The sequence below is a fragment of the Electrona antarctica genome (genome assembly GCF_951216825.1).
Source record: "Electrona antarctica genome assembly, chromosome: 23".
NCBI lineage: Eukaryota > Metazoa > Chordata > Actinopteri > Myctophiformes > Myctophidae > Electrona > Electrona antarctica.
In genome coordinates this window covers 16227745-16253992 of record NC_136804.1, presented here as the reverse complement: position 1 = coordinate 16253992, position 26248 = coordinate 16227745, and the positions used below count along the sequence as shown (strand labels likewise).

General features: G+C 43.0%; 1 protein-coding gene across 1 annotated transcript in view; it reads left to right on the top strand.

Annotated features, from left to right (window-relative positions):
• Positions 1-25804, top strand: part of ccdc146 (coiled-coil domain containing 146) — a 163355-nt gene extending 137551 nt beyond the window's left edge. The window contains exons 20-24 of the mRNA XM_079494262.1: positions 13647-13775; positions 14551-14688; positions 16236-16361; positions 17222-17344; positions 24930-25804. Coding sequence (XP_079350388.1) covers positions 13647-13775; positions 14551-14688; positions 16236-16361; positions 17222-17344; positions 24930-25130 — 717 coding nt within the window. The 3' untranslated portion in view covers positions 25131-25804. The remainder of the gene's footprint in view (positions 1-13646; positions 13776-14550; positions 14689-16235; positions 16362-17221; positions 17345-24929) is intronic.
• The last annotated feature ends 444 nt before the right edge of the window (positions 25805-26248 follow it).

Here is a 26248-nt window from a genome sequence, read left to right as displayed (position 1 = left end):
TGATAGAGAGACATTCTGATAGACATTCTGATAGAGACATTCTGATAGACATTCTGATAGAGACATTCTGATATAGAGACATTCTGATATAGAGACATTCTGATAGAGACATTCTGATATAGATACATTCTGATAGAGTTATGATAGAGACATTCTGATAGACATTCTGATAGACATTCTGATAGAGAGTTATGATGGAGACAAGATAGAAAGGTCATCTTGGTCTTAAATTGAAGCTTAAGGATATGGGAAGTTTTCTATATACAAGTGAGGCAGTGATATTCACCATAATGTGCTGGAAAATAACCATATTGATGATGTAGGATTGTAGGTCATATATAACAATACAATGGTAGCAAGCCCCAAAATCCTATTCTGCTACATACCCATATGTGTCAGGATACTCCATGCCACATTTCACACTTCCATGTGTATTTATGTAATTTTAGTGAATTAATATTTGCCTTTACACAATTTCGCCAGAGACATATACCAAAAAAGGGGTTTTGGGGCCCCTGAAACCAATCATTTTGAGATGGCCCATATATGCTAACAGGAAATAATAGTGAAAAAAGGTAGCAGAAAACATTATGAGGGCTGGGCCTAGCTCCCGGACTGCGTAATAAAAATGCAATTCATTATTATTATTATTATAAGGGTGTCTAGTCTACTAACATATCCCGCATTGGTTTCTATTCAACCACCCTAGAATAATTTTTGACAGCTTAAGTTGGGGTACCATCAACAACCAATATATGGCAAAATGTTCTAAATTTCATTATACTTTAAGTAGCACGTGACGTGTCAAACTAGGGGATTTTCATGATTCTGAACCCATTCCAAGCATTAGTTTTGCACGAAAAAGACTCCTTGGGCTAAATTCGGCCATAGCCGGACGTGATGACTGACAGAGTAGTTCCGGAGTGGATCCAACGGATTGTGTGGCCCTGGTCTTTCCCTAGTGGGTCTGATCCAGGGTAGCTACTGGGACGCTGTCTGTGTGTGAGAGCTGCTGTGTCACCTGGCACCTGCAGTCTGCTGCATTAAACACACACACGCAAACACCCAGAACACCTGTCTGCAGTGGTGGGGAAAAGTACTCAATTGTTTTACTTAAGTAAATGTATCAAAAACTACAAGAAAGTTACAAGTAAAAGTCCGGAATTCAAAAAAGTACAGTATTGGCATACAAATATATTTGAAGTACCAAAAGTAAAAGTAATCATTGATGTATAATAAGTATTTCTATATGGCAGTACTAGGCCAAAAAGTAAAACATTTGAGTACTTTTTACACCACTGTAATTACTTGGGGATATTTGGACCCAACAAGTATACAGTAGTAATACAAGCACACACGAACAGCGAACGTACACGCGTATGCGCACGCTTGCACGCACGCACACACACACAGTCAGTCATGTCAGGTTGATACGGTGAACATATTACTTGGGGATATTTGGACCTAACAAGTATACAGTAGTAATACAAGCACACACGAACAGCGAACGTACACGCGTATGCGCACGCTTGCACGCACGCACACACACACAGTCAGTCATGTCAGGTTGATACGGTGAACATACACACGCACACACAGTCAGTCATGTCAGGTTGATAGCAGGGTGTGGACAGCGTGTTGTCTCTGTAGTGTTGAGTCATACTGTAGTATAGTTTATGTGTGTCTGTGTGTCCTCCATACAGCCCAGCTGACACTGATTAAACATGATTAACACTGCATGGGAATGTCCCACACAATCACTTGCACTGCAGGACCAGACACGCACGCACGCACGCACGCACGCACGCATGCACGCACACGCACACACACACACACACACACACACACACACACACACACACACAGGGATACCATCATGTGGAAGTGATAGACGGTGAGACAGACCATTGGATCTCAAAGTGGGGGTCGGGGACCCTCAGGGGTCCTTGGGGGGGTACAATGGGGTCCCCAGCAAAAGTATTTAATACAACATCACAATCATTTTAACCACTTTATCCATTGACGATTCAAAAATAGCAGATCTACACTATCACATCATGTCCCATCATGACGTGCTGCGAGCTTGTACATCTGCTATAGTATTTTTGAGGCAGAAATATCAAAAATGTTTGGAAACTTTGTAGACAGAAATCTATTCTTCTGGGGGTCCCTGACTCCCTGGCACAAAATATTTTCATGTATCTGGCCTGAGAGGCCAGATACATTTTGGGGGTCCTTGACATGAAAAAGTTTGATAACAACTCAGACAGACAGACAGACAGACAGACAGACAGACAGACAGACAGACAGACAGACAGACACATTAATGGCCTATACTTCATGATCATACTACAGTGTCACAAAAGTACGTTGTACATTGGCTATTTTTGTAAGTAATTACAGTAAAGGTCGTGTTTGTGGGTTTAATGCTTGTGACTGCATGCATCAGGGTGCATCAATATGTCCGTACACGGACAAATGTGTCCGTGGCAAAGACTTGGTCTTGTCCGTGGCAAATTTGAGATTTTCTTTTTTACACACCATTATAACGTTGTTATTTTGATCATAAGACCCACTTACTGAATGTCAAGTCTCCAGGTATTCTTTAGAATAAGTATGACACTGACACAGGGAAGCTGGAGGTACCTTCACTAAAAACGCCGGGACAACGCTCCACACGTCCCAAACTCTTCTCCCTTCTGGCTCCAAAACTATGGAATGCACTTCCCATTGCAGTCAGAACTGCAGCCTCACTCCCAATCTTCCGCCGTAGTCTGAAAACCCACCTCTTCAGACTCCACCATGGCCCGTAGCACTTGCCCTAGCCTAGCCCCTTAGATAGCACATTATGTAGACTTAGATAGTATTTTAAACAGACTTATAGCTTGTTATGTAGACAGCTCTAGAATTGCACTTTATGTAGTCATAGCACTTTATAGTACACATGTATAATATATTATATAGTATAGTATGTATAGTTTACATAGATACTCCACTGTTACGTTCTTAGTTTACGCATGATTCATGATAACTACTTTTTATACATGTGATGTATGCCATGCTTTTTGTTATTGCTTAATGTAAGTCGCTCTGGATTAAGAGCGTCTGCTAAATGCCTAAATTGTAAATTGTAAATTGTAAATTTACTATGACAATATGAGACATTAGGAGTCCACTAGGCCAGAGGTTCTCAAATGTTTTATTTGCGAGGACCAACATAACACTGAGTGTGCACAAATGGAACCAAATGGACCCGTGGGGTCCAACACTCAGAGTTACAGACCTGTTATGGTCATTCGGGGCTAGCTGCTCTTTGTGTTCCTGGTAATATTATTGTCCAGTTGTCCACTCATTTTCTATGTCCGTGGCAAAATGGAATTTTGACGAAGTGGTCAAAAATTATGACCACTTAATTGGATGGATTCATCGGAGCACATTGTTCATTGGGATAGAGAATCAAAGAGTGCTAGGGAGCGAGGGAGGAAGAAAAGCAAAGGACAGCGACAAAAGAGAGACGAGAGAAGCAGACAAGATGCAAGAGAGAGATAGATGTCTGAACAGAGGAAGGTCATCAAGGTCAAGTTAGGCTCTCATGACCCTGAAAAGGTTGGTGGAAGTAGTAGTAAGAGTAGCAACAACAAATGCCATACAAAAATGCTCTGTTACAGATAAAAAGGCCTGTATTTAAAAACCTTTCTTCAAAATACTGGCATCTAAATAATATCTGGCTGTCGGGCAGAAACCTTCATCTCTCCATAATTTACCAGTTTGTGTTTTTTTACCTAATACTACAGCATCGCACTCTTTAATTTGAATCCTGAAAAGTAACAGTTTTGGACACAATGAGGTTTCTACCTGACAGAGACGATAATACTTGCAGTTACAAAAGTAAAAGTACACAAATTCTGCAAACTCTTCACCTCTACACTGCTCCTCCTCACCTCCGCCAACACATAAATTCGGCTCGCCTCTTAAAGCCTGACCTTTTCCTACGAATCGGGCTCCCACCATCCAACAGCAGCCAACTCTGACCGCCATTCACATTTTGCTCTTCAGGAGAAATTGGCCCACGCTTTGCCTCAGACCTCTATAACCACACTCCTGAGTGGCCGCCGCTATACACACACACACACACACACACACACTCGCCGCTACGCGGTTGGATTTCTAAACAACACAAAGCTCTTATTTGTCTGTGTGGCTGTTGTATTATTGCAGAGGTGTCGCCGCATTTGTCCCCAAAGGTTTTTTTTCTCTTTCTTTCTTTTCGTTTATGCTGGCGAGAGCATTTTGAGGCTGTCTGCTGCCTGAAGCCTCTGTGTTTGCTCTTATATAGTACATGTCGGTTTACGCTGTATGTAGATTCAGAAGGCACCATGTTTTCCGTCTTCAACCAGTCGAATAAATAAAGCGTTCGCTCTGACTTGAACTACACTGATAAAGGGCAGGGCTGACTGACTGACTGACTGACTGACTGACTGACTGACGGACGGACGGACGGACGGACGGACGGACGGACGGACGGACGGACGGGCGGGCGGGCGGGCGGACGGACGGACGGACGGGCAGATAGAGACACCAGGTAGGAATATAGAAAGAGGGACACGGCTATAATGTCGCTGACGGCCGATCTACAAGCTCACAACGTGACGCTCTTAATCCAGAGCGATTTACAGTAAGCAAGAACAACACAAGGAAATATATCAAATGCATAGAAATAGTACTGATCAAGATAAACATTTCAAATGGTGATCATTTCTCTGATCAGTGCAGCGTACGACTGGATTTGAAGGCCCGTGATTTGAAGGCCCGTGAATAAACACACGTTATTGGTTTTTCTCCCCATTTCCCTGAAAGTGTTTGGACATACAAGGTTTCCACCCGACCGCGACGATAAACACTAATTGAGGCTAAACTCCCCTGAGGCAAGACAGAAGGTATACCGTATATATACATATAAATATGCAGAATACAGTACCGCTACAGTAGAGCCAGGCGGAGACAGACAGACTGTAAGGTGGGAGACGCATGTCGGCAAGAGATGCAAATAATGTGGAGTTTTAAAAGCCAGAATATGAGGTCTAATTCGCAGCATACGGTAGTGCAAGAGTGACAGACCGATGGAGACAGAGCTAGTTAGAGGGAACAGGCTGTGTTTCGCTGCTCGGCTCCCGAGGAGAGCTGGAGAGACGGGGGGGGGGGACTGGATGGGGGGGGGGCTCTGCACTGTATGAAACTGTACAGTCGTTGGCGGAAAGGAAAACTTGTATGTCCAAGATTGTTCCTTTTCAAGAAATCATGGGAGGAACGAACGAACCTGTGTTCCAAATGGCTCCAATATTATTTAGGTCACAAGCTATTTTGTTAAAAGGGTCCCTGGCTAATAAGCCTTATCTATATCTATAAATGTCTCTGTCTGTCTGTGTAATCCACGTAACTCGAGAACCGCTCGTCCTACCGACTTCAAATCCGACGCACGCGTTCCACACCACAGGGGGTGCAGTGGCCGGTGTCGAGTCGGTCAGACTCACGGTTGTCCAGAACCGCCCCCAAAAGGCCTCTGCCGGGCTCTGGACAGGGCCCCTGCCCAGGGTCCATATGGAGATGGCCTGTTCTGACATCATTCTGACGTCTGCATAGACTCCATATGTGGGCATGCCTGACAAAGAACTCCATATATGAGCATAACAGGGACACAGACATAATATCTGGGTGGGGCATCATGCATTTCCAACTTGCATCGTTCCAAGTAGGCCAGTTGCCCAAAGGGGCACCGCTGTAGAGGCTCCAACGCATACTATGTGGGTGGGGCATCATGCATTTCCAACTTGCATCGTTACAAGTAGGCCTGCAGTGTCCAACGGGCACCGCTGTAGAGGCCCCACGGGCACCGCTCAGTAATGCATTAATACATTATAATTGCCCTATATAAGAATATGTCATTTATTATAAATACTTTGTCTTGTATTTCTCCTGATGCAAGTTGAGGATGTCATCAAACCACACCAATGGGTCGCCATGCAACTCGTTTGGTTGCAAGTAGACACATGTAGATGCAAGCAACCATTGAATTTAACCAATTGAATCACTTGGGTCGACTTGCGTCAACATGCGTCACCATGCGCCGACGTGCAACAGGACATTATGACACCGCTGCGACGAACGCTAAAACCGTTTTGTTGCATCTCGGCCCATTAGTGTGGTAAGGTTAATATGCATCAAAGCCGACACGATAATAACGCTATACAGTAACAGCAGTCTACTGATTTTCTTCCAATTTTGAAAAACCTTACAAGAATGCATCTTTTCTGAGGTTTTCCAAGGTCAGACTGTTTAGTATGGAAGCCAGTTTCAGTCCGTGAAAGAAAAAACCTGAATTGTTTATTTTTGTTTGATTCTACCTTCATATCAAAATAAATCATTTTCATCTCGCAGCATTGACATTATATCTCCAAATGTTTTCCCCCCACAAAGGTGAGACGGGCAATTGTGAGGGAAAAAAAAGAAGCTCAGAATTTGAGACGGAAAAGTCGATAACGTCTGGGTGCAAACCTTGTATGTCTAAACCTTTCCTTTTTATTATTATTATTGTTATTGTTTTATAAGCTATTTGCTATTGTCACTACTTTTGTGTGACACTGATGAAGCAGATCATCCCTTTATGAAGAAATAAATGTAAAAAAAACTAAAACTAAAAAAAAACATACAAAGTTGAAACTTGGGAGATACAGGGTTTCTGTGCCGACGACAGCAGGGAAAATACGAAGCCCTTTTAAGCGGAAAGACGGCAGAACTTTGACAGACATGCAGAGGACGAGGAGGCAGAGAGAAAGATTGATGGAGGAGTGGAGAGAGAGAGAGAGAGGGTGATGGAGATGTGCTTGCATGTACCCCATCCATCACCCAGTGTTTAAATGGCTCAGGGTGGCATGATGTGCTATAGGGTGGGGGGAGCACTCTGGAATCAATCACTCTCCCAAAAAGACACATTTCATGCTTGGCCGCGGGTCGGTGTGACACGCACGCACCGGCAGCGAAAATAGCCGATCTACAAGCTCAACGCATTGCGAGTAGGGACACGATGTGAGCTTGTAGATCGGCTATTTCCGGTGCGCGGCACCAGAGCGCGCTGAGTATAAGTTGACCATAACACTAGCTAGACAGTGTCACTGTCTGTCTGGGTCACTGTCTCAGTCACAGGGACAATTTCTTTCTGGGACGCTGTCTGTCTGTCTGTCTGTCTGTCTGTCTGTCTGTCTGTCTGTCTGTCTGTCTGTCTGTCTGTCTGTCTGTCTGTCTGTCTGTCTGTCTGTCTGTCTGTCTGTCTGTCTGTCTGTCTGTCTGTCTGTCTGCCTGCCTGCCTGCCTGCCTGCCTGCCTGCCTGCCTGCCTGCCTGCCTGTTGTGAGCTTGTAGGGACAATTTCTTTCTGGGACGCTGTCTGTCTGTCTGTCTGGGTTAATGGCCCTCCTTAGAAACAGTTGCAGATTCCAGTGTCGGGAGGGGAGACGTACAAACTGTAATGAAAGATTCATGAGGGTGTCTATGCTGTCATCTTCTGTCATGAGTGGTGATAATTATGATCATAACGATCACAGATAAACAGATAAATAGGATTCAGCTGTGTGATACTGTAGAACGAGCACATTCTAAGATATAGTCGCAGAAATCTCGTATCCATTATTTCAACTTTTCATGTTTTTGGAAACTAATGTCCAACTTTATCATACTACTGTACACAGTGACACGGAAACATAGCCGATCTAAAAGCTCACAACGCGTCGCATCATTGTGAGCTTATAGATCTGCAATGTTTTTTGGGGGGGGTTTTTATAGCTGAAAGTGAGAAGTGACAGGGTTTGGACATACAAGGTTTCAAGGTGATATTTGGTACGGGTGTGGCACACTACAGTCCTGAGCCAATCAAAAGGAAGCTTTGAGCAATGCCACAGTCACCCAAGACGAACCCAGAACTTGTATAATATATTTTCTCAATCATTTAAAAAAAAACAAAAAAAAAACAAGCAACACGATCAAAGGGGGAGGAGTGGGAGGGAGAGGGAGGGAGAGGGAGGGAGGGAGGGAGAGAGCGAGAGAGAGAGAGAGAGAGAGAGAGAGAGAGAGCGAGCGAGAGATTGAAGTATAGCCTATACATTCGTCCAAGGTTGTTATGGCATTAGAAGCCTTCAAAGTAGTTTCTATGGTTTTCACAGAATGATGAATGTGAAAATGGTTAAATGTGCCTGTGGGTTTTATAAATGTTGAACCAAGGAAAATGATCAAGAGGTTGTGACTAAATTTAACTCCATTGGATTTTGTTTTGTAACACTGTTTCAGCTGAAGATATTTTTTATTTTGTTGTCGCTTGTATTGCTGTTATATTGTCTGTGTCTCTGTAATGGGCGATGCTGACATAATGAGCATTACAATTAGTAGCATTCAGCCAGTGTTCATTTCATCCATGCGTTGTTGTGAGCTTGTAGCCACACGGATAAATCAGGCATTATTTACGACGCCATCACGGCCCGCCAGAATTCTTTTTTGTCAACTAAATCAACTGTAGATTTAATTGACTAAAACGTTTTGATATTCAGTCGACTAAAACTAAATTGTTTTTTTTCTAAAATACTATAATGGTGGGTGATTGGCAGTGGTGTAAAGTAACTAAGTAAATTTACTGTACTTAAGTAGGGATGGAGCTCGAAACCAGATGCACTATAGCGTTGATTATAATGACCTTTTACTTCAACTTGATAGCACCTTTGACTGTCCATCCTGCTGCTGTGTCTCACTCTCATCGCAGGTGTCTTTCTCATGGTCATCCTGTCCACTTTTCACACTCCCTCATTGTGACCTAAGCCTTCTCATCCATCCGTCTGTTTCCATCCATCTCTGGCTCCGGCTCTCTCACTCATCTATGTGTCTCCTTCATTATGAGTCTCCTTCTATTTAACTGTCAGTACACCTTCCGCTCATCTCTCTCTCTCTCTCTCTCTCTCTCTCTCTCTCTCTCTCTCTCTCTCTCTCTCTCTCTTGTGAACCACTTGAACCCCAGCATGTGTATCCTGGGGGGAGCATTCTCCAAAAATAGCTCTATACAAAAGTACACTCGTAACTCGTTCCACTGAGGCTAGAGGGTTCAAGTGGTTAATCACATGGCATCCATCCGTACTCCTCGGGATCACCTCTGTCATGTGACCTGATTAAGAGGGGAAGCATCGCTGCTCTTGATTCCACAGCTTGTCTCCTCACATCAGAGCCATCTGGGATTATGTTCCTGGGAGCAGAGCATGTGTCACTAGCTTTGTTCTCGGCTTCTAAGACTAAAGCGTGAGACAACATGCACATCCCGTATATAACCAGAATTAGGCAACTCTAAAGTAGGTGCTCTATAAGCTTACAACACAGTGCATGGTGCTCTATAAATAACCTCACGTCACCAGACTTTCTACCTCGGAGGAAGGTCTGTGTTTCAAAATCGCCCGTGTGAACCGGTCTAGATGATAAAAAATAAAAAATAATTATTCTGTTAAGGTGAGAAACTTGTCGGATTCATACTCCGCATCACAGTTTTAATTGGATAGGCCCTAAAATGATGATGCCCTTGATCGCGGGGAATTATTTTGGGTAATTCTGACTCCGTTTTGGTGGTTTCCGGCCTGATCGATGACTACAAATCAGTGACTACAGCATGGCGTAAGTTATCATCTGCTCCCGAGTCCCGACCAGATCAGAAACCCAAACTTAGTATGCGTCCACCGTTGCTTCCAGTCATCCCGGTTCTCCATACATCTGGCCAGCTAGAGTTGAGTTGAGTTGAGTTGAGTTGAGTGCAGACTAGATACACGATACCATGATGGTCGTCTTAGGTCAGCTCTAAGTCTGTTCTGCTTTGATCTCCTTCTCTCTCTGTCTCTGTCTCTGTCTCTGTCTCTCTCTCTCTCTCTCTCTCTCTCTCTCTCTCTCCCTCCGTTTCCATTCCCACATCATCTATTTTTCCTTCTTATCAGTGGTGTAAAGCAGTGGTTCCGTCCCACCGACTGTACTTTTACTCCACTACAATTACATGACAACTTTAGTTAATAGTTACTTTGAAGATTTTCATTATTATTACAAAAAACACTAAGCACTTCAGCCCTATATTTATATTTCAGCCATTTGAAAATGGCAGATCTACAAGCTGTAGATATGTTGTGAGTTTGTGCATTGGCTATATTCAAACAAGTTTTCATACATTTTGAACATGTGAAATGGGATGTTCTGCACATACTGTATGAGTAGCATACTGTTAATTTTGGTACTTGAAGTATTTTATACTTTTTACTCAAGTAGATTTAGAATTCCGGACTTTTTCTTGCAACATTAACAAAGTATGTCTATATTGATACTATTGATGTCTATTGATACTTTTACTTAAGTAAAAATTGTGAGTACTTTTTCCACCATTGACCAGTGGACAGTTGCAGTTACTTCTGAGCATTTTGTCGTTTAGAATTCAACGTTATACTCCATGACTTTCCCCCACAAACAAATCATCAACATCATGCAGCCAGCTAGGGCAGGGGTCATCGCCATGCTGAGTTCTGCTGGACTTTTTTTTGTAAAAATTCAGTTTTTGCCACAGACATACAAAGTGAGTACACAAACCTGTAAATGCCAATTACAGGTCTGTAACTAAATAAAATGTCTGAGAGCCGCTGTCCTTGTGGACCCCTAATGTGCCATTCATAGTGTCATAGTAAATCAGTGTCATGCATATTCCCCAGCAACATTATAATGGTGTGTAAAACAATATATAATTTGCCACGGACACATTTTGTCCGTGTATGGGCATATTGATGAAGGCTGAGCTGGGCCCTCGGTAAACAAGGCACACGTTAGGAATGCATACAGCGTTTACAGAGCCAGTGTGTGTCTGCATTTTGAGTGACTAACCCTCTCCCCAAAGGGTTTGAGGCCACTATTTCCACAGAGTTTTTGAGTAAAAATACGTTAAAAAAAATGAAATATATATATTAAAAAAAAGCTTATTAAGACATTTCTCAGCTAGCCCAGAGTGCAAATATAGAAAGTGTACCCTTGCTAAAGTGGCCTGCTGGAGCGCGATAAGAGAGAAACCACCAAGTCGTGGAAACGTATGTCCAAACAAAAGTTCCTTTTTTATTATTATTATTGTAAAAACATCAAAAAGGGAAATTAGCAGATCTACAGGCTTGTAGATATGGTATTTTCAATACTTTTGTTTTGCGGCACTCTTGTATCGTGAAGAATAAGGGCATTCAAAAAACATACAAAGTTGAAATATGGAGATACAAGGTTTCTGCCTGACAGCAACAAAATAAGTATTTTTGGGTCTGTTTTTTTTTCTCCTGACAAATCCCTGTCGAGGTGAAGCATGCACAGTAAATAAAAGAACAGAACAGGGAGGAGGAGAGAGGAAGCTATAGAACGGAAGAGGACAAGTTGGAGAGGAAAACATACACACAAGGACGAAAATATGTTTACATGTTTTATCATTTTAGGCCAGTGACTCTCCGAAGTGGTTGCAAAATAATGCAAGACTCTGATCTGGATATAGGCTGGATATATAGAGCGTCGCAGTCCCGCCCCCGACGAGCGGCCCGGAAGACAATTTCCAATTAATTTTTCCCAGACGTTTCATAAAGTATTTATTTAAAGACTTGTAAGCCTCGGTCAAAGCCAACTCAACTCGGATCGTGACAACAAACAAGATTTTTGGGGCCGAACAAATAATTAGAAAGAAGAAAAAAAGGGTACAACTACAACTTGTTTTTCCGGCCCAATTTTTTTTTTTGTTGTCATGATTTGTCACGATCCGAGTTGGCTTTGACCGAGGCTTACAGGTCTTACTTAAATACTTTCTGAAACTTCTATGGGAAAAATGAATTGGAAATTGCCTTCTGGGGCGCTCGTTGTCATGATAGGGGGTGGGGCAGGGGTTTTCAACTGATTGTGAACGAGGGACCACCAGAATCAACCTGGGGACCACTGTGTTGGGTGGGGATAAAAGATTAGTGCTTTTGTAACACTTGCTATGCATCCCATGTGTATACATGCCACTGTTTCTCAACCAATGGTCCATGGTCTACTAATAATAATGACTCAACCAGACAATCCGGTGCACTTCCCCCTCTTTTCTCCCTTTTTCTGTTGAATTTCTTGACCTCCAACAAAACCCCAGCTCTAGGACACACACACACACACTGTCACACACACACACACACACACACACACACACACACACACACACACACACACACACTGTACACACACACACACACACACACACACACACACACACACACACACACACACACACACACACACACACACACACACACACACACACACATGAGGCCAGGGAGGAGAGCTTGTATACAGTACAGCACCACTCACTTCAGAGGGGTCTGATTTTTGAGGGGCTCTACCCCCTCCTATATACAGGTTTGTTTTTTGTTAAACAAACATTAAAAACGCCATTGACAATGAAGGGAAATTTACGTCATCTTGTCCCTAACATTAAATGCCATTGACAATAAAGAGAATTTAATGTTTGTTTTGCATCACCATTACATCACCTAATCATGGCAACATGAGTTAGACTTTAATATAGCGCCCCTCACTTCACATGGGTGTGATTTATATTCTATATATGAAAATCAGTTATCTTGGACTTAAGCCTATTAGGCTTAAGTCTCCCTCACAGGAATCCATTAATTAATGGAGCTGTACTACAAGCTTATCAGCCTTTTCAAACAGCTATGTATTCTATACGCAGCACAATACACAAATCTGCTCTTCCAGGGATTGAGACTTAACTGCAGTGGAAAAGGCAAGGAAGGCACTGTTGACAAGCGTTTATCCATTATTATTACCTTGCATGTATCGATTTGATGGTGTGGGGGGGGGGGGGGGGGGGCTGCAAAGTCGGTGGTAAATTCTGATATGGTCTCTGTCAGGTGGAAAAACTGTTACGTTTCAAGGTTCCAATTCAAAAGCAGCGAGAGTGGCAGATCTACAAGCTCGAAGCGCGGCCCGAAACGCGGCTTGTAGATCTGCAACTCCAGATGCTGTTGTGTGACGCTGTAGTAGTAAGTGTAGTGTATGATCAAGTAGGCTGTTAATTTACTAAACAAACACCAAATGTTAGAACATGGAGATAAGAGGTCTCAACGATAATGGTGAAAGGTTCCTCTGAGGCTCTGACAGCTGGAGCTAAAGAGAGCTCCGGATTTGTTATCGCCTGACAGGTTGTGTTTTTTTTTGTTTTGGGTGGGGGGGGTTGATGATGTAATGCATCAGTAACATTTTTAACAAGTTTTGCTTTCGCTTCTCATCGTTGCTGTCGGGCAAGAATTTGAGGAATTAATATTTCAATAAATGCCCTACGACTACGTCTTCACACTACAGACTACAGTGTCACACAAATATAGCAAGAAATTGCCGATCTACAAGTTCACGATGTGTCGTGATGTGAGCCAAAGACTTTTTGTCCATTGTGTCCTTTTTTCAGGACATACTGTTCAAGTTCTCTGCCCAACAGCGACGTAGGTCACTATGTTGTTGTCACAGCTCTCTCTCTCTCTCTCTCTCTCTCTCTCTCTCTCTCTCTCTCTCCCTCTTGCAGCTGTCAGAAGTGCAGGACCGCATGCCAGCGTTGGAGAAAGCCCTGTCAGACCCCAAGCATGACAACAGAAGCAGAGAGTTGAAAGGCTCCGACCCCACCACCATGGAACTGTTGGCAAAGATGGAGCAGGTCTGTATTCCCTCCCATGTGTGCATGCTTGCATGTGGACACGTGCAAACATTGCACATGCACGTTTAGGGATGGGTATGGTATATGGAATTTGGTTCCAAGTAGGAACCGAATAACAAATGACGGGTACCGGGTACTAGTGCGTACCCATACAAATTATATAATTTTGGTTCTGCATATCGGTTCCTAGACACACAGTCACGCGCTATTTATATATTTATTTATTTTCTTCCATTTTTATCCTAGACGCACTAGTAATAACCATTCAAACATAGGCTTCATGCATATACTGTATATCTTCAAAGACGTATTTGACTATCTGCCAGGACTGTGTGTGTGCGTGCGTCCGTGCGACTGCGGCCGTGTAAATACAACTTTTTATACTAGAAACCTTGTACAGGTAAATTCAGAATAGATATCGCTCACTGTATTATCCACAAATGGCTCAACTGTTGAATAAAGGAGAGGTTGTTACTCTATTCATTACATGTCTTAAATTGACAAAAACTATGTAGTGACGGCTTTGGACAACTGGAAACTGGAAATATGTTTTGATTGTTACATTTGGGTCCATAGTTAAATTAAGACAGAATTTGTGTGTGTGTGTGTGTGTGTGTGTGTGTGTGTGTGTGTGTGTGTGTGTGTGTGTGTGTGTGTGTGTGTGTGTGTGTGTGTGTGTGTGTGTGTGTGTGTGTGTGTGTGTGTGTGTGTGTGTGTGTGTGTGTGTGTGTGTGTGTGTGTGTGTGTGTGTGTGTGTGTGTGTGTGCGTGTGCAGCTGGAGGTGTGTCTGGCAGAGCGCGAGGAGCAGTTGTTGGAAAAGGAGCTGCTCCTGGATCAGGTGACCCGGCTCTCTCAGCCAATCAGCGAGCAGGTCGACGTCACACGGCTAGAGAGCTTACCTCTGGCCAGGAAGGTAGACGCTCACTGCACACACACACACCTGGAAGAGAGGTCATCAGGTGGTCCCCAACCTTCTTAGAGTGTTTTGACTAGGGTTGTCCCGATCCGATCACGTGATCGGAAATCGGGGCGGATCACATCATTTTCAAATGATCAGAATCGGATCGGGAGTAAAAAAATTTGATCGGGACATCCCTGATATCAATATTATATCCATATTATGATGTTAGACTGCATATCATCTGTGATTATGGATATTATACTATTGTGATATGGTATAAGCGTTCTATAAAAATATAAATATCGGATCGGGAAAATTCGGTATCGGGACATCCCTAGTTTCGACCCTTAACCACAACACTCTCCAGTTGGCGGATCAGCAGTGATTGGCCAAATCACTGCCCCTCTCATCCAGGCTTCCAGCTATTGTCCTTTCTCTACCTGCAGGAGGCTCTACCTGCCTTGTGTGTTCTTGGGGGATTGCAGGCACTTAGAGTTCTCCTACGTCTCACCAGACTATAAGTCTGTGCGGTGTGCATGCATCCCTCCTTGTCCACACTTGGCCTTACTCTGGTGTTCCTTGTTTTCACCGCTTGGCAGCAGGCAATTCAACAGAAGTCAATAGCTTTATTAGAATGTACCAGTGATTTTTATCTCAATGACGTGACACTGTGACTGGTCTCTCGAGACATGACCTCACGTCAAGTTCCGCTAGAATCGATAAGGGAACTGAGAAGCCAAAAGTCGAAACGTTATTGATTTCCAATTCTTACTAACTTTGGAATTGATTGGAATTGATTCTGCGATCATCATAACTCATAATGCATATATCATGTGTCTATTGAAGCTGGAGGTCTCTCCACAATTTCATGAAATACTGAAATATTGATGTACCATATACCATCATTGAGAACATTATTGAACAAAAAAAATGCCAAATGCAAAGGAAATAGACACTGCCACTCCATCTTTGATCTATAATTTAATGGCACCACTGCCAAAAGCAATCATCATTACAAAATGCACCATTGAACCCCAGAGGGAAATTTCAAGTCACGGAGCAGTATAATATAATGGTATACAACAACAAAGTAGAACTAATATAGCACAGTAAACTGATTCAAATCCGTAACTGTGTTGCACAGCCTTTTTGTGTTGCCACTCTGTCATGTTAGGGTGCTCAGCTAAGCAACGCGCCTCCGTTTTTAAAATACAGACATACAAATACACACACATAGTCACATACTACTTGTGGAACACTCACATGTCACACCAGACACCACCATAGTCCTCGTCTCTGTCGAGTGGAAACCTCATGTGTCCAAAATTGTTATACTTTTCATGATCAAAATTTTAAAAATAGCAAAAGTAGCCGATCCATTCGCGCCGCACTTGGACCCTGCGGATCTGCTACTTTTGATGCTTTCGCGTGACACTGTAGTATGATGATCAAGTACGGTATTAATTCTACGGGGGAAAAAACACAAAGAAAGTAAAAATATGGAGATAAGATGTTTCTGTCTGACATGGACGTCCTTGCATGTGTCCTCCTGTCTGCAGCTGAACGGCATGCGCCGCCATGTGGACAGCAGTGGACGTCGCATGAAGGCCGTGGTGGCAGAGCTGTCCATGACACAGGCCAACGCTGTGTCTCTGCAGCAGGACGTCACGCAGAGACACATACAGGTGAGCCTAACAGTAGAACCCTACTACTGTAAATCCCCACACTCTGACCCCCATCGGAACCAGAGCTCTACTATATGCCTGCACACTCGGACCCCCATCGGAAAAGGTCTTGTACCTCAGACCCCAGAAGCGGGATTTAAAGATTATTCAAACATTTCCAAACATTTATAGCAGAGCTACTGTATTACAAGCTCCATCATTTTTGGAATTTCCATAAAGGAGAGAAAGGGAAAACAACAAAAGACATGCATGTAGCATAATTATCCATAATATGGTGCAGTATTAGCTTAACTACTTCTCCTTAAGGATACGTTACTCTCGACTTCCTGCCTGACTGCACAGCCTGATTTCGCTACTCACCAATACCAAGATGGTTTTGTGGTGGCAAAAGCCTACTTTCCCTAGTGCAGTGGTTCCCAAAGTGGGGTACATACTTCTTATGATGTAGGACACTTTAATAAAAAATATATCTATTCTATCTAGTCCACAAAAAGGTAACATTCTCTGGTACAATACTCATGGCAAATAAGCAAGGTAAATAATCACATGCCTATAGAATGCAGAGAGACAGATAGATACCTTTATTATCCCGCCTCTGGGCGGCACCCCAAGATAGAGTAGTGCCTCAATAAACTATAGCATACCAGGTAAACAATGAACTAGCATCTGTCTAAACAGCATGCAATCGGAATCACAATATGTACGTCGAAACTATAGAAAATCAGGTAAACAATGGACATTTTAATATAGGCAAACGTAAAAAAAAAATGAAATCTAAATAGTGTAGAGCTGACGTTTTTGCTATTCGTCGTGCGATGAATTGCAGAGGGCTTAAAGGAGCACTTCATTGTGTACTGCAGGTGGAGAGCTGCAGGCAGCATTTGAATGTGGGCGGGGCTCCCTGTACCAGCATGGAGGAGGAGTGGAGGAGGACGCTCCGAAACCAGAGGAGGGGAGAGAGAGACCGGCAGGAGAGAGAGAGGGTTCGTACGCACGCACACATGTCCACATGTCCACATAAACAGATGCATCTGTTTAACAATTGTACCCTTCCCAGATTCTCCAGCACAGAGGAGCAGCAGCTTCACCTCCCGGGCAGCCTTTTCTCTATCGTCCCTTAAATTCCTGTCGATCATTTTGCTGCGCTCCTGTACAGCTTTGTCGACTGTGCTCAACGTGCCTTGTACAAAGCACATAAATACTGCCAGTGCAGTCAGATAATAGGAAAACAGACAGTTGCAAAGCGCCTACATACAGTACAGCAGTAAATGGTTACATTCAATATTGTCACTGTCCAGCAGAAACCAGCTAACTCCATGTTTAATTATTTTCATAAATCAATGCTATTGAACACCCTATACGTCTGTGTGTTGGTTAAAAAAAATCATGAAAAGTATTAAAAACTGCTTCTGACAAAACCAGCTAACTCCATTGGACCCTCAAACTGTCTGCTAAAGCAGCTATAACGCCACCACCTCTCCCCCTCTCATGCAAGTAACTGACAATATTTTTTTTCTTTTCCTGAAAAATGAACATTTTGGAGTGCTGCCCAACAGCAGAGATATACTGTAGTAACTTGTTAGACACAGCAGATATAAATCATGGATAAAGGAAACAACGCATCCTCCAAATTCTCAGAGAGGCTGGCCATTTGTAAGCCCCTCACAACCAACTTGAGCACCCCACATACTCTAGGGCTTGGCTAAGTAAAACTTTACGTCTCTGTAGTGTAGCCTATTGCTGAGAGATGGTCTGCTCTAGCTGTTGATATTTCAGCACCTTGGTTAGAAAGGGTTCCTCCAAGCTGTAATAAAAAGCACAGCCGACCTCGAGAATGAACACCTCCCTATGGTTTTCATTTACAACACCAACATCAGGGCTGTTAGAGAACAAAAAGTCATCATTCATTAGACAGGCTAAACATACACGGCTTAACGGTAGTCTGTAGAATGCTTACAGTATACACGATGATGGAGGACCTGAAAATAGATGAGAGAGATTTAATATCAAATTCACTATTCTTCATGCCTAGTACTTACTGTATGTATGTAGAGGCCACTGTATACATGGCAACCATTTAAGATGTGGGACATACATTATGGCTTCAGCTATTTGTTTATGACCATGATGAACAGTATACAGTGAGGAGCATGATTGCTCCTCCTCAGGTGGACAGATTCAGCGTAGGTGGTAAAACCTGCAATATCGCCTTTCATAGTAAAGACAACAATGCACTTGTCTATGGCAACATTTTTAAACACGGAGTGAGAGACAGACTGGTCCGCAGCATGCAGGGATACATGCAGTCTTCAGGGACAGACTGGTCCGCAGCATGCAGGGATACATGCAGTCTTCAGAGACAGACTGGTCCGCAGCATGCAGGGATACATGCAGTCTTCAGAGACAGACTGGTCCGCAGCATGCAGGGATACATGCAGTCTTCAGGGACAGACTGGTCCACAGCATGCAGGGATACATGCAGTCTTCAGGGACAGACTGGTCCGCAGCATGCAGGGATACATGCAGTCTTCAGAGACAGACTGGTCCGCAGCATGCAGGGATACATGCAGTCTTCAGGGACAGACTGGTCCGCAGCATGCAGGGATACATGCAGTCTTCAGGGACAGACTGGTCCGCAGCATGCAGGGATACATGCAGTCTTCAGGGACAGACTGGTCCGCAGCATGCAGGGATACATGCAGTCTTCAGAGACAGACTGGTCCGCAGCATGCAGGGATACATGCAGTCTTCAGGGACAGACTGGTCCGCAGCATGCAGGGATACATGCAGTCTTCAGAGACAGACTGGTCCGCAGCATGCAGGGATACATGCAGTCTTCCCTTGGAGTCTCAGACTCTCAGCTCAGGCCATTGTTGCCTTTGTTGTTTTGCCCAAACGAGGCGACCTCGGGCATTGGTCAGCAGGGAAGTTGATGTTCCGTTCCACCCAGTCATAGTTGCTCTGACAGAGTTACTGGGGCGAGTCTAGAGTTAGACCCTACCCACTCCAAGGTAACTTAAGCCCAGCAACACAGGTAATTTAAGTGCGGCCAGTCCAAACACGCATACACGCGTATGTGAACACACGCGCGTATGTCAACACACACGTATGTGATACACATACGGTATGTGCACACACAAGCATAGATGGGCAGACAGATAGACATAGATAGGAACGAGAGAAAATAATTGAAGCAAATAGGTGCACACACGCACGCACATGGAAACACACGCGCAGAGGGCATCAGTGAACACAGTAAATTAAACCAAGAGACATAATGTGTTAGTGTAGCTGCACTTTCTATCTGAACAAACCAAAGCCGTGAAAGGCGATCAATTAAAAGTTGTTAGGGACAAGTCAGCGACAGTCAAACACAAATAGTGTGTATAGGTTACACCAGATAAAGAGACACACACACACACACACACACACACACACACACACACACACACACTGGCATTTCATTACAGACAGATGTATTGTGTCTGAGCATAATCCAATTCCGTGCATTATAGTTTTTTGCTGACCGTTGTTCCTGTGTCCACATTGCGAGCTTGCAGATCGCCTATTATCAGCCGTAGCGTCAGGGTTCAATTGGCCTAAAATCGCCGTCATAAAATATTGATGTCCTCCAAGTATAATAATAAGTATACACTATACAGTGTTTCCGTGCATTGCATGTAGTGTGTATGTACACACGCATGTAGTGTGTATGTACACACGCATGTAGTGTGTATGTACACACGCATGTAGTGTGTATGTACACACGCATGCATGTAGTGTGTATGTACACACGCATGCGACTCTCCAGCCACAACCTTGGCCCAAAAGACATCGGCGCTGCGTTTTATATTATGCAGGCTGCAAACTGGACGGTTCCCTGACACCGAGCGTGTGCTGCTGCTGCTCGGCCAACCAGAAATAGACTGAAGGTTGCAACGGATCAATGGTTTTCTATAACACAAGCATTCAGGAGACGTTATTGGTGTCTGGGACTCTGTATGGGACCGCGCCACCTCGGGCTCTGTGTGTGCCGCATTCAAAGTTAGGAAACGTATTTAGTAAATTACTCCGGACACCAAACGTCAGCTTAATCCCCCCCTGGAACCAAATTGTTTATATGCAGTGCTGTAATTGGATCGTGCTTCCAAACCTACTGCACAGTGGCAGTGTGGTCGAACAAGCACAATGTGTTTTCTGTATGGTAGATTAATAACTTGCTTTTCTTTCGGCTACTTCCCGTCGAGGGTCCCCACCACGGCGGATCGTCTAGTTCAGTGGTTCTCGACCAGTGGTCCTTGAAGGGGTTCCAGGTGGTCCCACAGCTAAATGATGGAGAGTTGGTAACCAAATGGACCCTTATTGATCTTTAACTCTTGAGTGTGTATAATGAAACCAAACTCATTTGGTTTCATTTTACGCTCTCAAGAGTTGTTATTTTGATCAACGTTTGCCTGTTATCTCTCGTTCTCTCCTATGGTACCAACATCAATACAGCATGACTTATTTAACAATAACAAAATATTCTAAGTTTTGGGTCAGAGAGGCTAAATCTCGTCCGTGGCTCAAATGTCTAAAAAATAATGGAGCTTGATATGGAAAGGGTTGAAAACTAGTCTAGTTTCTAGTTTTTCTATTCACTATTTGGACTAACAAGTCAAGTCACCCTACTTTATAGCAAACAGCAGTTGAACCAGCTTTCCATGAAAAAATCATATAGACCTAAAATTAGCAATACAAAGTAAAAACCCTAAAACACGATTATATGAGACACAGATTGAGTAATGCAAATGCCCCCCTCTCCATGCCATACCCGAAGGCGAGCATTGAGGAGAATTGCAGGAGAATTGCCGAACTCTCCTGAACTTGAATGCAGCATTTTGCATTGGAAGAATTTGTCCTCTGTGTATAAATCCATGTTGTACCCCCAGCATATATCCCTCTCTAACAGTCTCTGCACTTACCTGGTTATATTAGCATTACATTTCTATTTTTGGCGTGCGAAAACCATCACACAACTCAGTGTAAGTCGGGCGTAATGGTTGCTGTAAGGTTTGTGGTGGAAATGGCAGTGTTCCTGTTCCTCTCAACCCCCTGTGGTGTTCCTTTTATTTGCGCTGCTGTGTGTGTGTGTGTGTGTGTGTGTGTGTGTGTGTGTGTGTGTGTGTGTGTGTGTGTGTGTGTGTGTGTGTGTGTGTGTGTGTGTGTGTGTGTGTGTGTGTGTGTGTGTGTGTGTGTGTGTGTGTGTGTGTGTGTGTGTGTGTGTGTGTGTGTGTGTGTGTGTGTGTGTGTGTGTGTGTGTGTGTGTGTGTGTGTGCTGCTGTGATCACATGCCAGGGATAAAGAGTTTACATGCATGAGAACGTCCCCGTCACTTTGATGTCTCGATCCATCTGGCGTGGGACCGTTCAACTCGCTTTGATTTCCGTCACGCACGATCCCTGGAATGATGCACGACGCCCGAGCAAACAAGACGCATAAACACTGAATTCCTCAGGGGTTGGAACAAGTACTCAAAAGTATCAATGCTGCAATATAGAAATACTCTGTTTACAAGTAAAAGTCCGGAATATATAGAGGGTATGCGCATGCATGAAGTGAGTGGCAAAATCGAGTGGCAAAGTGAGTTTAATGTCGTTTAACGCAAACAGATATAGGACTTTTCTGTTTGGATGTATGGGCTCTCGAGGCCAGAAAGTAGTTTTTTGCCACTCTGGAGGCGTTCCCGCATAACCTTTGGGTATGATGATGATGTGACACGCATACCCTCTATTCAATATGTACTTGAGTAAAAGTACAAAAGTCTATCGGCATCAAAATGTACTTAAATTACCAAAGTAAAAGTCCTCATACTCATTATGCAGAATGTCCCATTTCAAGTTGTCAAATGTAGGGCTGAAGTAGTTAAATTATGTGTTTTGTAATAATAATAATAATAGAATCTACAAAGTAGTGGAGTTGTAGTGGAGTAAAAGTATAATATGTGGATCCGAGATGTAGTGGAGTAGAAGTAAAAGTATTGGAAATTGGAAATACACAAGTACTGTAAAGTATAAATACCTAAAACATGTAAGTACAGTACTTAAGTAAATGTTCTTAGTTGGTTTCCACCAGTGCTCAGTGGTGGAATAAAATAATCAGATTAGATAGATCTTTTGTACATTATATAAATATATTCTTTTACAAGTAGTTACAAGAAGCTGTCTGAACCTTCCCTAAAACATCTGGGGCAATTAACGCTCCACACGTCGTCCCAGACTCCTCTCCCTTCTGGCTCCCAAACTGTGGAACACACTCCCCCGTTGTGGTTAGAAATGCAGATTCAGTCCCAAATGTTAAGCCATAATCTGAAAATTCACCTCTTCAGACTCCACCTTAGACCGTAGCACTTGTCCTGTAGCCTTGACGACCATGCAGTCTTGTGCAAAGGTTAAAATGTAATTTAAATCTTTAATTCTAAATGTTATTTAGACAGATACTAGTTTTTTTTTTCATTTTCGGACAGAGTGGGATAGGTGACGCGTTCGGATCTGTCGCACTGGCTTGCTGAGGCTCCTGGGAAATTGAGGCCCAATGCATTCCTATTGTAATGGTGGTGCGCTTCGGGTCGCTCTATCTGTGTTCCCTTCCTTGTTGTTGATCGCACAACGACAAGCGATTGGAATATATTCAGGCGGATTTTCGTGAAACGGACCTACATCGGAGCCTGGGTGACTCAGCAGTGAAGGCTATTTGACGATTGAAATTCTCTGCAGTGTATGTGTTAAAGAGTAGTTCACCCAAAACATTACTTATTTTCTATCAATTACACGCCCCATGAAGCATTGAGTCCATGGATGACCGGGTCATCATCGGTCAATAGGACTCTGTGGGAGACTCTTTGTGTCTCCTACCGGAGACTCCACCGGTCATAAATTATTGGCTTAAGAATGCGATAAAAACAAAAGAAAAATCTCCATGAATCTCCATCAAGGCAAGTCATTTTTTGGGGTGAAATACTTCTTTAAGTCTACCAATTGGACAAGCGTAACAAGCGCATACCGCTCAATTCCTCGCAGACGGGCCAGCAAACGCCTGCCAATACTCCTGTGATCCTGGAGAGATTATGTTGGAGCAAAATGTCGTATATCCTCATAGATCTGAGCACCAAGCAGAGCCAAGCAGAGGAGGTCCAATGATTTCCTTTTAAGAAAAGAAAATCAATTTAGCCATCGATGTTGTCGGGTGGAAACCTTGTATGTCCCAAAACTTTTCAGGATTCACATTTCAAAGTTAAAAAATGGCAAAGAATCGGCAGATATGCAGTACGAGCTCACATCACATTGTGAAAGAAAGAAAGTTGAAATATGAAGATAAGAAGCATGTAAAGTACATTTACAATTTACAATTTACAATTTAGGCATTTAGCAGACGCTCTTAATCCAGAGCGACTTACATTAAGCAATAACAAAAAGCATGGCATACATCACATGTATAAAAAGTAGTTATCATGAATCATGCGTAAACTAAGAACGTAACAGTGGAGTATCTATGTAAACTATACATACTATACTATATAATATATTATACATGTGTACTATAAAGTGCTATGACTACATAGCACATTTACTCAAGTACTGTACTCAAGTACAATTTTGAGGAATTTGTAATTTACTTGAGTATGTCCAATTTCCAGTACTTTTACTTCTACTCCGCTACATGTCAGAGGCAAATGTTATGTTATTTTAAAACTAGCTACTAGTCACTTTGTAGATTTTGATTATTATTATTATTACAGAACATACATTAACCACTTAAGCCCCATATGCCTATACATTTCGGCCACTTGAAAAATGCTGATCTACAGTACAAGCTCACAATGCGTCTCATCAAGCTTGTACATCAGCTATTTTCAAATGATTTTTATACATTTCAATACAACACATTCTGCATCCTACTTTTACCTTTGGTACTACTTTAAGTGCATTTTGATGCCAATACTTTTGTACATTCATTCACTCAAGTACATTTTGAATTCTGGACTTTTACTTGTAATGTATTTCTATATATATATATATTGCGATATTGATACTTCCTCCATTGGAGATGCTAGGATTCTGGTTGTCCAAACAGGGCCTTATTGGTATGCATAGAGGAGGGAGACATGAGACCAGAGACCATTTAGGGGTGTGTGTGTGTGTGCGTGTGTGCGTGCGTGCGTGCGGGCATGTGCGGGCATGGGCGGGCGGGCGTGCGTGCGTGCGTGCGTGCGTGCGTGCGTGCGTGCGTGCGGGCATGGGCGTGCGTGTGTGTGGGCTTTAGGCTTGGGGTAAAATGCAAAAAATGGCATTCATAACATAGCTGTCCTAAAATATGGATATCCTCAGAAGTATAGTAATACAACCGTGTGTGTGTGTGTGTGTGTGTGTGTGTGTGTGTGTGTGTGTGTGTGTGTGTGTGTGTGTGTGTGTGTGTGTGTGTGTGTGTGTGTGTGTGTGTGTGTGTGTGTGTGTGTGTGTGTGTGTGTGTGTGTGTGTGTGTGTGTGTGTCTGTGTGTGTGTGTGTGTGTGTGTGTGTGAGTGTGTGTAGCTCCAGGAGGAGGAGGAGAGGAGGCGGTTGCCTAACGGTGGTTTCACGGCAGCGGAGCGGCGTCCGGATGCCTACATCCCCCCAGACGCCCCCCTGCCTCTGCCCAGGCCCTACGGAGCCCTGGCCCCCTTCAAGCCCTCTGAGCAAGGCAGCTCCATGAGACACCTCCGCAAGCCCAGGATCAAACCGACATTATCATAACATACGTGACTCTTTTTGATACAGAGACAGTCATGGCGGCAAGACTAACTGTTCAGGAGAGGAGAAAAACTGATTTTCTTTTTTTTTTTAATCCAAAATGAGTTAATAGCACAGGCAGACTCTTCACATACTACTAGAGCATGTCTGAAATAATTGGGCTGAAATCGACATGTAAATTATGAAATAAATGCTTAAACATGTAGGTGTAACCTTTCAACCCTGTTCTCTCAACTCGCTGTTTACTGTAAGACATTACTCTATAAGCCATATCTCCAAAACTGGTGGGTCAAACTGAGCAACCAATTTGTCAATTTGAAGCTATGATTCCCTGCTTTCATATGACATGAAAAGAAGAAGAAGCGGTCACATATTTATTACTGTAGCAGCATCGCTGTCTGTCTGTCGGCTGGATTGTGACAAAAAAAAAAAAAGTTAGAAATGCTGATTATACGATGTTGGATTATCTCTCTACATTTTACAATTTAGGCATTCAGCAGACGCTCTTAATCCAGCGATTTAAAATAAGCAAGAATAACTTAAGGTAATATCAAATGCATAGAAATAGTATAGGATCATAAGTAAACCAAGAACCAATCATCCGTCTAACAGTAGAATATCCGTACATTAAAATTATAAACACTAATGGAGTTATGATTTAGTCACAGCACTCATTAATAATGTAATTGGTTAAATATGTATTAACTATACTAAAACAAAATTAAAGTAGCAAAAATAGCAGATCTACAAGCTTGTAGGTTGGCTATTTTTGCTACTTTAGTGTGACACTGTGTGGTATGAATCTGAAGCAGGGCTTTAAATTACTGCTGATCTGTGTGCTAATTAAACGTTTCAATATGGATATTGATTCAGAGCCATGACCACCAGGGGTCAGCAATGTGTCCATGGCATTCTTAATAATAAAAAGCTTTTCTTCATTATAATGCTCTTAATTATTTTGTTCATGTGCAATGAAAGCCCTGGCTGTATGGATAAGAACGATTGAAATCAAAAACATGTAATAGACTTGGGCCATGCTGCATTGATGCATTCATACAGCCAGTATACAGTGAATTGTCATTGTATTTATTTATTTGGTTTGTTTGTTCACGTTTGCCTTC